Below are 16921 nucleotides of genomic sequence, written 5' to 3'. Positions count from 1 at the left end.
TTCTCACCTACTGCACTGACATGCAGCTAATATTGAAGATGTGAACAAAGTCTACTATCTGTAAATTGCAGCCTTGTGTTTTTTAAATGTGCCATGGCATGGATTGCATTTTAAATGAACTACTTATCACTAAACATCCGCACTTGTTCAGCAATGTATTAAGGATACTGCAAACAATCACGTGCCACTTCTGCAAACACGCTAACATCTGATTATAAACACAGACTCTCACATCATACGTGTTGACCTCATTGATGGAACCATGAAGTGCTAAAAAGAAATAACATAGGTCTATAGAGTCAGAAGCACTATATTAAGCCTGCTTTCCCAACAGCAGGTGGACAAGTCAGGGTATCTTTCTCACAAATACACACGTACACACACACACACACACAGGAAGCCAATAGCAGGCTGACCAGACTTATATGGAGTCCAGGGGCTATCTGAAACCCCCTTAGTTTGCCTCTATTTTAGTCTACTGACATGGATAGCTCAGGCTTCTGTTTATCATTCCACTCACCATGCCACCAGACCTGACCGACAAAGGCACTGGGTGTCTCTCTCTCTCCCTTTAGCTCTCTCTCCTTCACAAATACACACACCCCCTTGTCAATACCAAACAGAAATCAGAAGCAAATGTGAATTTTGTGGCATAAATGTAAACAACACATACTTGATTCAAACTGTAACTTTCAACATAACTAATAGTCTGGCTTCATGTACTACTGTATCTCCTGTAATAGTTAAAAAGAAAGGGCTTCTGATAAAGGAGTAAACAACTTGGATGACCACTAAAGTTGTCATGATTTTAGTTATTTTTATATATTTTGAGACCACAATGTATGATATAATAAGATTACATAAATTAATCAAATGATAGATACTATTAAAAAGGACCCAAGATCAAAATAAAACCTGAGCTCTTCAGTTACCAAAAACCTGACAGTTGAGAGCTCTCCTAAAGTTGCACTAATATCTTAGTGAAGTTTTTATTGAGACAAAGAGGTCGCCAATGTATTCGTGCAATTTAAACAGTGTGCAGGAGATAAGCTGTATTTTTGGTCATTAAAACCAAAAAAATTTAATCCCAGGCAGGACTTTTCTTTCTGTTTTTGCAATGGTTATTGAAACCTTAAGTACGATTTTTACTATATAATAGCTGCGTCTCAAATTTTTTATATCATGGCAATGACATTAATGAGCTAAATAATGTGAGTCTTATTCTTATCAGAGTCTGAAATTTTAAGATAAAAATGGTTTAAATCTTTATAGTTTTCAGTTTATGAACCTTCTTTAAAGGATATGCTGAAATAAAATTACTCCAGTGACAACAAAAAAGAAAATTAGCATTAAAATGAATGAAGATACAACACTAAATGTGGGTATGAGATAGGCTACCAGTTAGTTCTGTTTATGTTTGTTAAGCTAACAAGCTAGCAAACAAATCCAACCGTTGAAGTGCTTGCTAGTAAACAGCAATAGCGATTTAGAGTTCGGGATTTTATTTAAACGCGAGCATTTTGGGGAATTTTATCTATGCCGAATAAAAAAGTATTTTCTAAAAGAATGAGACAGTTTCGTGTATTTATTTCTAGCAAGAGTTCAGACGAAATAACAGAGTTAAGTGTTAGTAGATGTGTGCCATTAGCTCGACATCGGGGTGAGTGTAACCGTTAGTGTAACCGTTAGTTAACGTTAGTATCACAGACATTCCAGAACAATCATTCCGGTCTTCGTGTAAAAACAGGCTCCTTTGTGCTCACCGAGTTCGTTGAGTTTTCTCCATTTTCTGTCTGTTCACCTCTCATTGCAGATAAAAATTTGAATTTCTTCCTATTTTCCCCTTTAATGTTATGAGCCCTGACTCCGAGTCAAACCAACTCCATCTGTCAAACCCCGAGAGCGACGGAGCAGCTGCGCGCGCTCACCTGTCAAGACATGCGCGCTCACAGGGACGATGATGCGCGCGGCCAAGCAGCGTGACAGGACAGTTCTTGGTGTAATAAAATACTGTATACTTCCCGTGTCTGGGTCACATCTAAATTGCTTGAACTTTTACCCTTATTTAGATGGATACCTTTCAGCCAAAGCACAAACCGCGGAGACAGATTTCTTTGTTATTTTTCACAACAGAGCAGCAACACTGACTGATACTTTTGTTATGAGAGTTCAATGTTCACATCGCCTGTGTTTGTCACACAGTTTCTTCTTTGGTGTCTTTTCTCAAGTGGCTTTTTGGCTTTCTGTTGACTGTTATAAAGTGCTTTTATATAAAATTAGATCAAAATTGCAATTTCAGCTGAAATTGCGTGGGGACACTGAGTGCTGAATTGTGGAAGAACTGCAGAAAATAGCCAAAAGCACAAAAATAGCATAAAATAGCACAAAATGGCATAAAAGTAGCTGAAAATGGCATTCAATAGCTCAAAAAAGGATAAAAATAGCTGAAAGTAGCCTAAAAGAGCTGAAAATAGCCTATCTGTGGCTGAAAATTGCATGAAAATAGCCAAAAATAGCATGAAAATAGCTGATTTTGGCCTAAAAATAGCTGAAAATGGCATTCAATGGCTGAAAAAGCATAGAATTAATTGAAAATCGCATGAAAATAGTTATTTAAAAAAAAATGCTGAAGTTAGATATGAGAAAAGCCATAACAGTTGAATGACGGAGAAATTGAATTTTTTAAAAGTTTAAACAGTGTTTATATGACAAAGTATGAAGGAGGAGATAGTGGGCGCGGAAGAATAACAATAAACAACATGGCTGACACGAATATCAATAGTGTGAATGCTCAGCATCCCCACTAATAAGTTTAAACATCAAGTGTGAAACCTCTGGAGTTTTTGTTTCTGCTTTGAAATCATATTTACCTCCGCCACGGAGGTTATGTAATCAGGTGGGTTTGATTTCCCACATTTTCTCCCCACATGTTTAGTCTCTCTGCTGTCCTTCACAGATCAAACCAAAAGAGATCAATGAAACAAGAGAAATCAACTCAAATCTGAAAAGAACTATAACTGAAAAGTTCTATATTTTTATTAATCAGTGATATTGTTTTAAATGTACTTTTAAGAACTGCTTGTAAGAGGGGAAAAGGGAACACTTTTTAAACATTGGCCAGTGATGTTGCCATGTGTAAAGTCATGCCAGAACCTGCACATGCACATCTCGAGATATCAGAAAGGAAATGAGGCTTAGACATCTGACCCCAAAAATGAAATTACAACAAACCTTCAAAAGGCTGATCGGGGCCAGGCATGGAGGCTGGTGCTAAGGCAACTGATCCAACATGCACATATTGATATACTACATTTGGAGAGAGCTTATTCTCTCAGCCTGATGGGGTCCAGACATTTCTTTGTGAGAGTCTGCTGCAGACTAAATCTTATAACAGCTTTCTTTTTAAACTTTGAAGTCTGTAAAATTCAGTCAGCCTGACAACATTGCTTGTTACCTTCATACACGATGCAGCCTGAATAAAAAATAAATTTTAACTCTGTATTTCAGAGCATCTTCTCAGAAAAGCTTCAGCTCACGCCATCTGTTTACTGGCCATTTTCACACCAACATTCCTCTTATTACTCAGAAAAATACAGTTCAGCCTTAGGTTCCTTTCCAGCATGTGACTCCCAACTCTCTCTCCTGATTTCATACACTGTCAAATGTAAGAAAGGCTTAAATCCCCAAAAAGGTAAATATGAAAGACTGTATATGAAGAAGGACAGGATAAAAGTTTATTTTCTCTTATTGCGCTCTCTCTCTCTTTGTTACCTTCACCTGGGTCAAACACCTTTATAGATCACCTACTTAAGTGTTTAAGCGCCTCTGTAATGAAGCAACACACTGAACAGACCCTCAGGGAGTTTCCTCTCCAGCCTGTTTCATTATGATATGTATCACCTTACCCGAGGAGTGGAAAATCAATATCAGTGCTACCAAAATGTCTGCACTACCCTGTTCACTGTTCTCCCTCTACACTGAGCATGGCTGTCCTGGAAGCTAACTGGATATTTTGACATTTTAAGAGAGATTTTTTACTGACACTGGTATTCTGAAGGCTGACGTTAAGTCTGATGGCTCTAATTTGGCTGATATTGCTGTTCTCAGGTAAGAACTCTACATTTGTTTATGTATTTTATTCCTAATTTCAAAGTATTTACATCTATAAAGGTTTTCATTTTACAAAGTTTTCCACTTTGTGAAATGTGGTTGAACAATAGTGAGCTTCTGAAAAAGTTTTCATATATGTGAAATTACCATAGTCACCACTCTATTTTTAAGACCCTGTTGTCAAATGTAATGTGATTCATGTAGACTCAATTTGTTTATCTCAGCAAAAATTATAGCACCCATACATTCAAAGAATTGTTTAAAAAATTACAATGAGGTGCCAAAAATATATGTATGAATTTAGTTTTCCCTTGTAATAGCCTGACTGATGAAAATAGGAATGCATCTTTTCCTGGGAACTGGTAACTGTTAATATGTCTGCAAAACCATAAGTGCACCTCACGTCTAAAATTTGAAGTATATTAATAAATGCTTATGCACTGCTGAATTAATCAGCAGGGGTGGAGTTACTGGATAAGAGGGCTGGGGCTACAGATTCATTGAGGGGACCCTGATGCCCCCCTCAACTTTTTCAGTCACTTTGTCTGTCTCTCTGTCTCTCTCTCTGTCAGTCTTTCTGTCTCTCTCTCTCTCTCTCTGTCTCTCTCTCTGTCTGTCTCTCTCTCTCTCTCTCTCTCTCTCTCTCTCTATATATATATATATACACACACACACACACTCACACATATAAATATATATATATATATATATATATTCATTTTTATAATTTTAAGGGGTGTTTTTTATTATTATTGGTGGCTGTCATTAAAGAGCCACCATGACAGACACAACCTGTTTATTGTTGTGAAAATGTTAGATGTATATTGTGTGAAAGACTACAACAAAATTCTTTGGGAACTGATACTAGAAGCTGCTTGTCTGTTGCTATATGCCATCTCATTCATTTTTTGTGCTGCTTATTTTGTGATGGACCAGCAGTATTCTCTGTCATCTGTTGTGAACTCAATTGCCCAAGCAGAGTGTGTTTAGTTTGTTATACACTTTTGACTACTGTGTGAGAAAAGCCCTATTTAAATAAATCATTTACTTTACAACTTAGTTGCCGTGAAAGGCATGTCAAATTGCTATAAAACTTAAGAATTTCTCTAGTTTTGAAAACTGTTGGACATTTTTGGGTAAATGTCAGTATACATGTAATACAGGAGTAGTCATAGATATTTTAGTTGACAATTCTATATGTTGTACCGTAACTTATTTCAACATATGCACCACTTAAGCACAAACATTATTCTAAAAAAGTGAATGTATAGCCATCTTTGGCTTACTCACTGAGGTGCTGATGTTTCTCCTTCACTCAGCTGTTAAAATCTTTCCTTTTCAGCTCATCTGGCTGAATGTGTGCCAGAGAAACCAAAAAGATCAGCTCTGAACCAGCTGACCAGGACCCTCCTCAGGAAATATGACTGTGGAGTTCGACCCGTTCACAACTGGACCAGTCTGACCACCATCTACATAGACCTCATACTGCAGTCTGTCCTTGATGTGGTGAGCTGACCTTCACTTCTCTCTGATATGACCACTCTACTGTGAACATATTTAAACTCCACATATTTAAATGGACCATCAAATTAAAAAAAAAAGTTCACATTGAGCCTCATTTTGAATTCCTTCACATGATACAAGGCAAAAAAATAAAAATTATATTTGACAACTTGATTGCAAAAAAATAGGTCTAAAGCCCTGTTCATTCATGCTGTGTTGAAAATGATCTGGTCACTTTTCTCACATATAAACTCTTTTTATAGGTAATCTAAAGTAGGTTACATCACCTGCACTACATGCAATCATGTGAAAGAAAGGCATGATAAAAAAAAGTAATTTTAAATCTTTCTCCTTTTCAACAGGATGGAAAGACTCAGAGCATCACTACCAGTATCTGGTACAGACAGGTGTGCTTTCTCCTCTTTACCCTGTGCTTTTTTTCTGAGTCCTGTTTTAAAAAGGAAGCAAAACAACAACCACAAATCAACATCATTATACTAAAAACATGAAATCGTACCTTTAAAGATGCTGAAACTTCTTTCTCTTCTTCCAGGTCTGGACAGACGAGTTCCTGGTTTGGGATCCTGAAGAGTTTGATGGCATCACTGAGATCTCTCTGTCATCTGATGCCATCTGGATACCTGATGTCATCGTCAGTGAATTGTGAGAAATTACTCTAAAATACAGTCAACAAGCGAAGAGTCCTTTGGCAAAATCAAGAGTTTAAGTAGAGCCTAACATTTTGTTAATTAATGTCAAGAGATCTTAATGAACACATCATCATGGGAAAACCGGCTCTAGGCAACGAGATAAAGACGTCAAAATCATGGCAAAAGGAGTGAAATTTTAAAAAATGGCTTCTGTGCAGCAGTTGAAAGCAGCTCCCAACCAACCTTTGGGCCCTGACCCACCAGTTGAGAATTACGGTTCTAAAATTGAATGTTACGTTGACATAGCATTTCCAAAACAGTGTTTGCCATGCTTAACACTTTTTCAGGAACCAATATCTAATAGAGTCCATGTAGATTTATTGAGCCCTGAAAGCATTTGGACCACCTTATCGCTACAGCAGTTATGAACAGAGGTCATCCTAAAGGTCAGCCAGGCCACTCTCATATTCTGCACTGTTGTCTACATCTCACCTTACCCCCCTTCTCCGTCACATGTGTCCACAGTGTGGATGAAGGGAAGTCCCCCCCGATCCCCTACATTTACGTCAACTCCTCTGGATCGGTGAAGAACAACCGGCCCATGCAGGTGGTGTTGGCCTGCAGCCTGGAGATGTACGCCTTTCCCTTTGACAAGCAGAACTGCAGCCTCACTTTTCGCAGCTGGCTTCACTCAGGTCAGATTCCTCTGGAATAATGCAAACATATTTTACTCATAAGCAGGAGGATTGTGATGCGATTTGTCTGTTTTAGAACTTCCCAATGCATCAAGGCAAAACACTCCTAACTCAGAGAGAACTTGAGATGAAATCATACAATACCAGTTCCAAAAAAGTTGGGACACTGTAAAATGTAAATAAAACAGAATGACATTTCCTGCAAATCTCGTAAACCCATTTTTCATTCACAATAGAGCATAAACAACATATCCAATGTTAAAACTAAAACTTTTAACCATGTCCAGAAAATTCTTAGCTCATTTGAATTTAATGGCAGCAACACATTTCAAAAAGTAGGGACAGGGCCATGTTAATCATTGTGTAGAATCTTTTAACAACAGTGTGTAAACATCTGGTAAGTGAGGAGACCAGTTGCTTGAGTTTTAGGAGAGGAATGTTGTCCCATTCTTGTCTGTTGTAGGATTCTAGCTGCTTAGCAGTCCTACGTATTGGTGGATTCTTCATTTTATGATGCTCCTAATGTTGTTCAGCACCTGGACTCTTCTACTGTGAAGCCATGCTGTTGTGATGGATGTGGTATGTGAAAGGTTTCAGGTACCAAAAAGACTCAAATGCAGAAATGAGCTTACACAGTTCTCTTTGTCTTTTACTGTCAAAAACTGGATCATTCACAAAAAGGCAGTCCGAGCAAACAATCCAAATCCAATAAACAGGCGAAGGTTAACTAAGGAAATCCAGAAAACTAGAATAAGGCGTGAAGGCAATGTATTCACTAAGATAACAGACAATCTAGCAACTGAGGAGGGAAAACAAAGGAGTATATATAGTGGCTGGCTAATAAGCTGATCAAAGGCAGGTGAGTACTGAGAGCAGCTGCTGGTAATCAAGGAGCTGAGACACCTTGAGGCAGGCACTGAAATGACAGGAGATGTTAGATTTCAAAATAAAACTTGCAATTTTGCAATTTAACTAGATGTTACAGTATGTGGTTTACACTCTTTTGCTGAAATATTTAAGGCCTTCCATGAAAGAGACATCTAAATGAGAGTATATATTGCTCTTAAACCTGCATCTACTTTTCAGCATTGATTGTGTCTTTGAAGATGTGTAAGCCGCCCACACCATAAGCACTAATGTAACCTCATACCATCAGAGATGGATGTTTTTGAATAAGCTGGATGGTCCCTCTCCTCTTTTGTGTGCAGGACAAGGTGTCCATGGTTTCCAAAAAAGAGTTTCAAAGTTTGATTCATTTGACCACAGAACAGTTTTCCATGTAGCCTCAGTATATTTTCAGTGAGATTTTGCCCAGAGAAGACAGTTGCATTTCTAGATTGTGGTCATACATGGCGTCTTCTTTTGCATGATGCAGCTTTAACTTGTATTTGTGGGTGGCACGGTCAACTGTTTAAACAGAAAACAATTTCTAGAATCCCATGCAGTTATTTCCAGTACAGAATCATGCCTGTTTTTAATGCAGTGCTGACTGAGAGCTCAAAGATCAAAAGAATCCAATACTGACCTTCAGCCTTGTCCATTGTGCAAAGAGATATCTCCAGATTCTCTTAATCTTTTGATGATATTATACACTGATGGTGGGATGTTCTTCACATTTTACATTGAGGAACATTTTTCTTGAAATTCTTCCACAATTTTAAGACGCTTTTTTTTGTGGATTGGTGAGACTCTGCCCATCCAAAATTTTCCTTTTATACCCACCTATGTTATTGACTAGTTGCTTATTAACCTTATTGGTTGCAAATTTTCCCTCAGCACTTACTTTTCCAGCCTTTTGTTCCCCTGTACCTACTTATCTGAGATGTGGTGCTTTCATCAAATGCAAAATGAGCTCATACATTTTATGAAATGGTAAAATGTCTCAATTTCAACATCTGATATATTGAAAATCTGGGGTTATGAGATTTGCAGATGATTGCATTCTGGCTTTATTTACATTATAAATAGTGTCCCAACTTTTTTGGCACTGGGGTTAGTAATTTTAAATTTGCATCAGAAGTTGAAGCAGTTTATCAGTTTTGACAGTTGTATGACCTTAAGATGAAAACAGATAAAGCTTTGGCCCTTTTCCTCACCTCATGAATCACAGAGTCAACCTCTTCTTAGATGATTACACCACACATCTTTATGATGTCACATCTAAGGTCACCCACTTTTTATAATGTGACATCTCAGCTGAATAAAACTTTTTATATATATATATTTTCATGGGTCAAAGAATAAAGCCATATTTGTTGAATGGTTTTATTCGAGCCTATATCCCTCCAAAACTAAATTTCATCCCAGTGACGTTCTCTAAAATCATTATTGAAAGAATGTTTCTTGTCTAATCTTGGTCAAATCTAACTGTTGTATAATGATTTATAAACCAAGAGTGAGAGTGAGCCTATGAACATACCAACCCAGGTCACAGCATTGCCTGAGGAAGAAAATCAATGCAAGGAGGCCAACTTTGATCAGAGGCTGGGAGTTACAATTAGGGGTTAATCTGCCAATTACACTGCTAAGTAAGTGACTAATTATTCTGTCTATAAAATGACAGAAGAGTTGAAAATGGCAATCAGAATTTACTTCAGTTAAAGGGGACTTCTTCAAATAGTAAAATCTTTTCCAACCAACACTTTGAAGCCTAATCTCCATATAGAGATCCTGAATAGAATAAAGATCTTGTGTGCAAATGATAACAATTCTGGAAATCTGAACTGCCCTGGTTCCAGTTTTTGCAAGTCTGAATAATATCCTAGTACAAGTGTTGGCTCCTAATGTAGATATTTCTGATCTCTTGTGTTTTTCTTGCATTTTTGTCACACCTAAATGTTTCAGATCATTAAACATATTTTAATTCTGGATAAAGATAACCAGAGTAAATACAAAATGCAGTTTTTATTTGATTATTGCATTTATCAAGGACCTTCCTGGTCCTGTGTGAAAAAGTAATTACCCCCTAAACCTAAAATCTGGTTGTGCCACCCTTGGCAGCAACAACTGCAAAAAAGCATTTGCAATAACTGGCAATGAGTCTTTCACGTCGCTGCAGAGGAATTTTGGCCCACTCTTCTTTGCAGAATTGTTTTACTTCAGCCTCATTGGAAGGTTTTCCAGCATGTTTAAGTGTCATGCCACATCATCTCAGTCGGATTTAAGTCCTGACTTTGACTCAGCCACTCCAAAACTTTCATTTTGTCCTTTAAGCCATTCAGAGGTGGGCTTGCCTGTGTGTTTTGGATCATTGCTGCATAACCCAACTGTGCCTGAGCTCGAGGTCATGAACAGATTCTCCAATTGTATCTTCTGGTAGAAAGGAGAATTATGGTTCCATCAATTATGCAAAGTGGTCCAGGTCCTGAAGCAGCCAAGTGGCCCCAGGCCACCACACTACCTGCAACATGTTTGACTACTGGTATGATGTTGTTTTGATGAAATGCTGTGTTAATTTTATGCCAAATGTAACAGGAAGTTCAACTTTTGTCTCTCAAGTCCACAGAATATCTTCCCAAATCACTTGGGGATCGTAAAGATGTTTTTTATGAGCCTTTGTTTTCTTTTTGGTTAGCAGTGGTTTTTGCCTTGGAACTCTCTCATGGATTCCATTGTGGTCCAATCTCTTTCTTATTGTTGAATCATGAACTCTGACCTTAACTGAGTCAAGTGAGGCCTGCAGGTCGTTACATGTTGTTCTGTGTTCTTTTGTGACCTCCTGGACGAGATGTCAATGTACTCTTGGAGTCACTTTGGTTGGCCAGCAGTGTTAATTTTGTCGACTAAAAATATGACTAAAAATGTTTGTCAGCAGCTTTTTTTCCATGCCAAAAACTAGACTAAAACTAACAAAAATAGATCTGTGATGACTAAAACTGACAAAAAGCAAGTTTATTTTTTTGTCAAGATTACTAAAACTAAACTAAAATGTGACGTAGTTTTCGTCAGACGTTCAAAATCCATTTTTCTCCACTGTGGATGAATCTGTCAAAAAACAATGTAGCTGTAGCTATCCTGCCTCACAGTCTAGTTTTAGTCCATTAAAAAGTCTTCACATTTTAGTCTTTACTTTCTGTCCAAGCATTTATTTTCTTGCCTAAATCTGGTACTAAATCATGGTAGTGTGTTCTCTGCACCCTGCCAAACCTGGGGTCCCTGATTTCTACAGCTGAGACATGAGATAGATACAGCTGCATTGTTTTTTGACAGATTTACCCACAGTGGACAAATATCACAGATTTTGAATGTCTGACATCATCTTGACGAAAAATAAACTTACTTTTTGTCAGTTTTAGTCATCACAGATCTATTTTTGTCAGTCTTAGTCTAGTTTTTGTCATGGAAAAAAGGCTGTCGGTGAACATTTTTAGTCATAGTTTTAGTAGACGAAATTAACACTGAACTAGACTAAAACTAAAAAGGCTAGAGATGACTAAAGTGTGACTAAAACTAAAATGCATTTCATTTAAAGACTAAAACTAAGACTGAAATCAAAAATAGCTGCCAAAATTAACACTGTTGGCCAGCCACTCCTGGGAAGTGTACCAGTGTTCAAGTTTTCTCCATTTGTGGATAATGGCGCTCACCATTGTTTTCTGGAGTCTGGAGTCCCAGACTAAGAAATGGATCTTTAACCCTTTTCAGACCGTTAGATGTCAATGACTTTGTTTATGAAATTCTGTAGATGGCACCATGGTGTGTTGCTTTTTGAGATCTTTTAGCCTACTTCACTCTGTCAGACAGGTTCTATTTAAGAGATTCAGCAGATCTGGCAGTAATCAGGCCTGGGTGTGGCCAGTGAAATTGATCTTGGCTTTCCAAAACATGGTTAGTCACAGTTAATTAATGATTTCACAAGAGGGTAATTACTATTTCACATGGGTTCAGGTAGGTTTGGATTACTTTTTTTCCCCTAAGAATGAATTTCAGCAGTCTTTGAGATTCTTCCCACACTGAGGCCAAAGTGCTGAACATTTTTCTATCTTCCCTTTTGTTTTCTAACCATGCTCTCCTTTTTATATGTCACTCTTTTTCTTTGCAGTGAAGGAAATAGACTTGGCTCTGTTGAGAAGCGCGGAGGCCATCGCTGATGATCAAAAGGAGTTCATGAATGATGGAGAATGGGAGCTATTGTCAGTCCCTTCCCGCTACTGGCAAATCCACCAGGATGACACTGATTATGCACAAATCCAGTTCAACGTAGGTGCTTTTATGTCTAAACTGTCTTGTTTGTTACAAATATTAAGAAGGAAATCCCTTAAATAAGGCAGTAAAATAAAAAACAGAGTATTGCTGCTTTATAGTGATAATACTGTAAGTTTAAACATGTTGTAAGCGTGCTCTGTAACAACAGAGCCAGTAAGTGCACAGTGATGGCTCTGACTGCTTATCGATGGTGAGCTTTAAACTGTAGCCCTCTGTGGGTCTGACCCCTCCCACACGCTGTGCGGCAGGATTGCAAAGTGTTAAGCAATTGGCCGCGACCTTCATGGATCGGGCTACTGAGCTAATGCCAAATGATGAGACTGAGGCTGTTTCTGGCAAGTAAAGACACAGATAGAGAGGGAGGCTGATAGACAGGGGAGGGTGAGCAACCATAATGAGCCTGTCTCAGTGGCTGCCTGATCAATGGACTTCTTGTTAGCACTGAGGAAAATGGCTCCATAGCCCACTGCAGGTGGAGAGCAGGGAGGGTGGCTATTTATTCAGCTCAAAGAGAGAGAGGGGCTTTTTGGTAATGGAACATTTCATTGCTCTCTCATATATTGTTACACTGCTGCAAGGTTATTTTAATCGCTCTAACCAGCTATATGGAAAGAGTTTTCTGTGTCCTACTCTGCCAAATTTTAATAAAAATTTTTTTAATGAAAACAAAACTGTTTTAATCTCATGTGATGTGTTATCTCGTAATTCTACTGATCTTACAGTCTTTATTATTCATTCCTTCATATCTGTTGCTTTATTTTATGCCTTTTGAAAACCCATTGTTTCTATTCTTGTTCCTTCATATGATTTTATCCTGCTTATCTCTTGTTCTTGCCCTCATTTGAATGTGTGGACTACTCTCTTTATAGATAAATCTTAACTCATGGTCCATTTAGAAACTCTTCCTGGAGCTTTGACCTGGTGCAGAGAGAGGTCTGATGACTGATGAATATTATGTGATCTTCCTGAATTCCTGCTCTACTTTACAGTCAAAACACTCTGGACAGATCAGATTTTAAAAGTGTTATACAAATAAAATCATTAATTTGTTATGTTTTATTTCAGTAGGGTTAGAGTGTGCTTTATGTTTGATCTAATGAAGTTATAATTGCTTAACAAGAGCTGAGATTCTAATATTTAGAGAGCAAATTTAGGTAACATCTGTTTTGTTGTTGGGATGTACTGCAATGTGTTTGTCCCTTTTCTTTCAGTATGGAGCTGCTTTGGTCTGTTCTGTTGAACAGATTGAAACTGTCACTAGGGGTCATTAATATTTGTGACATAATTTTGGTTGTGTGGTAATCTCTTTGTGCCACTCTTTTGTTCAGGTGTTGATCCGTCGGCGCCCCCTGCTGTATGTGGTGGGTCTCCTCATCCCCAGCATCTTCCTCATGCTGGTGGATGTCATCAGTTTCTACCTCCCTCTAGACAGCGGTACACGCATTGCCTTTAAGATCAGCATCCTGCTGGGCTACACGGTCTTCAGAGTGAACCTGACCGATGAGCTTCCCTCCACTGCAGTCAGGACTCCACTCATAGGTCAGAGACTTTAGCATTTTACTAGAGTTTGACATTCTTTATTGGTTTGTAGATTTTTTTTTATCAATTGCTATACTGAAGGGACGATAATTTTTTTTAAATGTTATTTTCATTCTGATTAAGAAAGTCATATCGAACAGGAAAAGTAGGATTTTGGTAAACTATTCTGAAAAAAGACACTTGTATGTATGCATAATGTGTAGAGCATGAAATCTCTGCTGCAAAAAAATAGCATCAAATTGGTATTTGACACATTTCAGGATGCAGAAGTATTGCACTGTCTGTGATTTGAGAATTGCAGCAGGCGGTATTTTTATTTTAATCTAATTTGCGATTAATTGCCCAGCCCTATTTTGTATGTAACAGGTAAAGGTCACTGAGCCATAGCCCTGTAAACACAGCTTTTCAAAGTTGCTTAATTTTTTTCAAACTTTGCATACAAGTCCCCTCTGACTCCTGATGAAATGATTTGATTAGGGGGTTAAAGGCCAAGATTCTGTGCTGGTTTACCCCAGCTGATGGAGCAGGTGCCAATATACAGAGGCTACAATCCTTTACACAACTGTTGCAGGATTGGTTCCTGGTTTCCAGCTGTTCTGTACATACCTGTCTCTCTTCAGCTATCCTGTTGGAATTAAGGCAAAAGCTCCCAAAATGTAACCTGACACGCCAGATGGATAGCTTCAATAGGAAACGTTTGAGAAAAGGCAGAGGCTTTGAAAAAAACTCGGAGTGTGATTGGGTGAACGTTCTGTCTGTCACATCTCTACGAGCCAATCAGAGCAACAAAACACGTGATGTAGCCGCTATCGAGCTGCACGTGTGCAGCTACTGAGGAATAACTCGAAACATGGCGACTGCTGACATGTCAGTACACAGCTTTTGTCGTTTTGAAAAGAAAACAACTCATTTCTGTTCCTTGTTCTTCTTTTAACAAAGAAACGTCGTCAAGTTCTGTTAAAACTGGCGCTTTAGCAGCACCCACGCTAAGCTCTTTCTCCATAACTGCACTAGCTCTTACTGCTGCTTGTTTACATCAAGACTCTGCTGCGCTTGAAAGTACTGTCCTTTGTTGCTGATTGGTCCTGTCACTTTCTAACCGGGCCCAAACGGTTCAAATGGGAGCTCTGCAAGATGGATTCACCAGTGAGAAACATGGAAACGGGCGTATCCATCTGCTCTGCAAGGTGAATGGAACTGGATATCTTAAAAGTGCTTTTAGGGATTTTCTTCAAACTTTGCACGGGTATCCACTCTGGCTTCCAAAAAAAATGGAGAAATTTTGGAGATAAAAGTCCAAGGTCAAAAGCCCCTCTTCTTGACCCATTGCTGTACTGTCACAGTCTGGCAATTGTGTACCTCACAGAGGCATAGAGGTGGTAGTTCTAGTTTTTACAGCTTTAGCACTTTTTTACACAATGATTTAAATAACAGAGAATGTAGCATTAAAAACACTTGGGACTGAATAGTATCAAAGTCACAAAAGTTTCAACAGCCCTTAATCTGGTGAAACAACTTTGTGTTGTTAGAAATAAAGACCAGTCTGGGGGTAAATACTGTCAGCTTTCAGCCTGTTAACAAAGAGACAAGAAAATTGGTTGATGGATGCCAAGAGAAGGCCTGTTGTGAATATTCCAGTTAATTCTGATTCCTGTTAATTCTTATTTCTCTCCTGTCTCCATGCAGGTGTGTTTTTTGCCGTGTGTATGGCTCTCCTGATGCTTAGCCTGATTAAGTCCATACTGGTGGTGAAGCTGCTCCATCACAGCGAGAAGGAGGTCAAACAGTTCTCAGTATCGGCCTGCCTGCTGGACAAATACGGCTCTGCTGGTCAGGAGTTCACTGAAAGTGCTTTAACCTCTCTGAAAACCCTGGAATTCATCGACCCGTCTGAAGGTAGGACACAAGACAGAGTTTTAAAAACTCCAGCAGACAGGAGATAAAGTGATTGGAATTATATGAAGCTTAGGCACAGATTGAGTTTTAAATGAAAAGAGAAATCATGAATTTAGATGTGACTGATGTTCTGGAGATGCTTTTAAAAACAGGACAATGTTTGTTTATGTTTTATCCTACCATATATTGTTTACCACCTTTAACAAACAATTGAAACTGAATTTTGTGCAATGAAATAACACAAGTTGACCATGAGTGCAAACATAGTCTTAAAAGTTTTGGTCATGCTGAGCTTTTTGAGCACTTGGCTTTAATTATCCATGTTCATTTCGAGACTCTGCATAAATCTCCACAAATTAAACCAGATTGCCTCATCTCCTTATAGATTACGAGCTCGAGCCCTCACTAGAAGAGGACCTGCTGTCCCTGAATGAGGTCCAACATGCTCCTTCTGCTCTTGAGTGGCTTCTCCAGGAGCTCGTCTCCCTCCGCCTGGCCTTCTCAGAGGAAGACGGCGAGTCATCAGCACAGGCTGACTGGCTGGCTCTGTGCTCTAAACTCGACCTTTTCCTATTCCGCTTTTACCTGTTTGTTCTGGTCCTGTATGCCAGCACTCTGCTGCTGCTCTGGGCCAGCTGGAGCTTTGCCTGAATAAGACATTTGAAGCATAATGTGATGTGTTTTTTTACTCTGTAGCTGAAAGCGCCTCTAACATAGAGCTCCAGAGAAACAATTAGAGACCACTGACAAAATGTATTTCTCTTTTTTCCTCTGGACTCCTCCCATGTCACCTCAAATATTACCTCAATATTTCAGTTTTCAAAATCAGAGAAATTGGAGCTATCCTAACACATGACTTGTTTATTGTTGTGCTGCTTATTTGTGATGACTGCCATCGGTTGTGAGTGCAAATCAGGAACGCCACTTTTAACAGCTTTTCTCCCTCATCATGTCGAATTAATTCATGAAACCAGAGCTTTGGTGTACTATTTAGCCTACTAAACACAGAGCAGAGTCCTGAATTCAGAACAATAGTTAGCAGTACTGGACTGTATTTGTCATATTTTCTAATTGATATCATAGAGACCCCCTGGTGGAGGAATTTACAGTCGTGCAGAAGTTTTAGGCATGCAGGTTGCTTAGGATTCATCATGGGGTCTGCTGTGCCACTACCTGGGCCAGGTCAACTCGACAGTATTTCTTTTTTGCAGGCATTTTCACTCCTGTTAATATGCCTGGAGACCACTGGTGGTTTTCAAGCCATTACAGCATCAACATGACTGGTGTTTTGTGGCAACCCTACCTGCCTGGACAGTACTCTAG

General features: G+C 38.8%; 2 protein-coding genes and 1 long non-coding RNA gene across 5 annotated transcripts in view; 1 reads left to right on the top strand and 2 right to left on the bottom strand.

Annotated features, from left to right (window-relative positions):
• The window catches only part of usp28 (ubiquitin specific peptidase 28), a 35552-nt gene extending 33635 nt beyond the window's left edge, over positions 1-1917 (bottom strand). For 2 of the 3 annotated variants that reach the window (XM_041801496.1, XM_041801498.1), the window contains exon 1: positions 1764-1917. In XM_041801496.1, coding sequence (XP_041657430.1) covers positions 1764-1808 — 45 coding nt within the window. In that variant the 5' untranslated portion in view covers positions 1809-1917. The remainder of the gene's footprint in view (positions 1-1763) is intronic. The other variant, XM_041801497.1, reaches the window with a different exon arrangement.
• A 2156-nt stretch (positions 1918-4073) lies between these two features.
• Positions 4074-16512, top strand: htr3b (5-hydroxytryptamine (serotonin) receptor 3B). The gene is made up of 9 exons (XM_041801829.1): positions 4074-4107; positions 5453-5616; positions 5976-6020; positions 6167-6276; positions 6789-6958; positions 12000-12157; positions 13492-13702; positions 15389-15598; positions 15984-16512. Exons 1-9 carry the CDS (start codon positions 4074-4076, stop codon positions 16247-16249), a joined length of 1368 nt encoding a protein of 455 aa, XP_041657763.1. The 3' UTR covers positions 16250-16512.
• Positions 6157-7722, bottom strand: LOC121519054. Its single transcript, XR_005992685.1, has 3 exons — positions 7591-7722; positions 6756-6969; positions 6157-6254 (listed from the first exon to the last, which is right to left on the bottom strand). It is a non-coding gene; the product is annotated as an uncharacterized LOC121519054 (long non-coding RNA).
• Positions 16513-16921: the final 409 nt, after the last annotated feature.

Source organism: Cheilinus undulatus, linkage group 12, assembly GCF_018320785.1.
Source record: "Cheilinus undulatus linkage group 12, ASM1832078v1, whole genome shotgun sequence".
Classification (NCBI taxonomy): Eukaryota; Metazoa; Chordata; class Actinopteri; order Labriformes; family Labridae; genus Cheilinus; species Cheilinus undulatus.
Note: the sequence above shows the minus strand (reverse complement) of the source record. Positions and strands in the feature narration are given on the sequence as shown.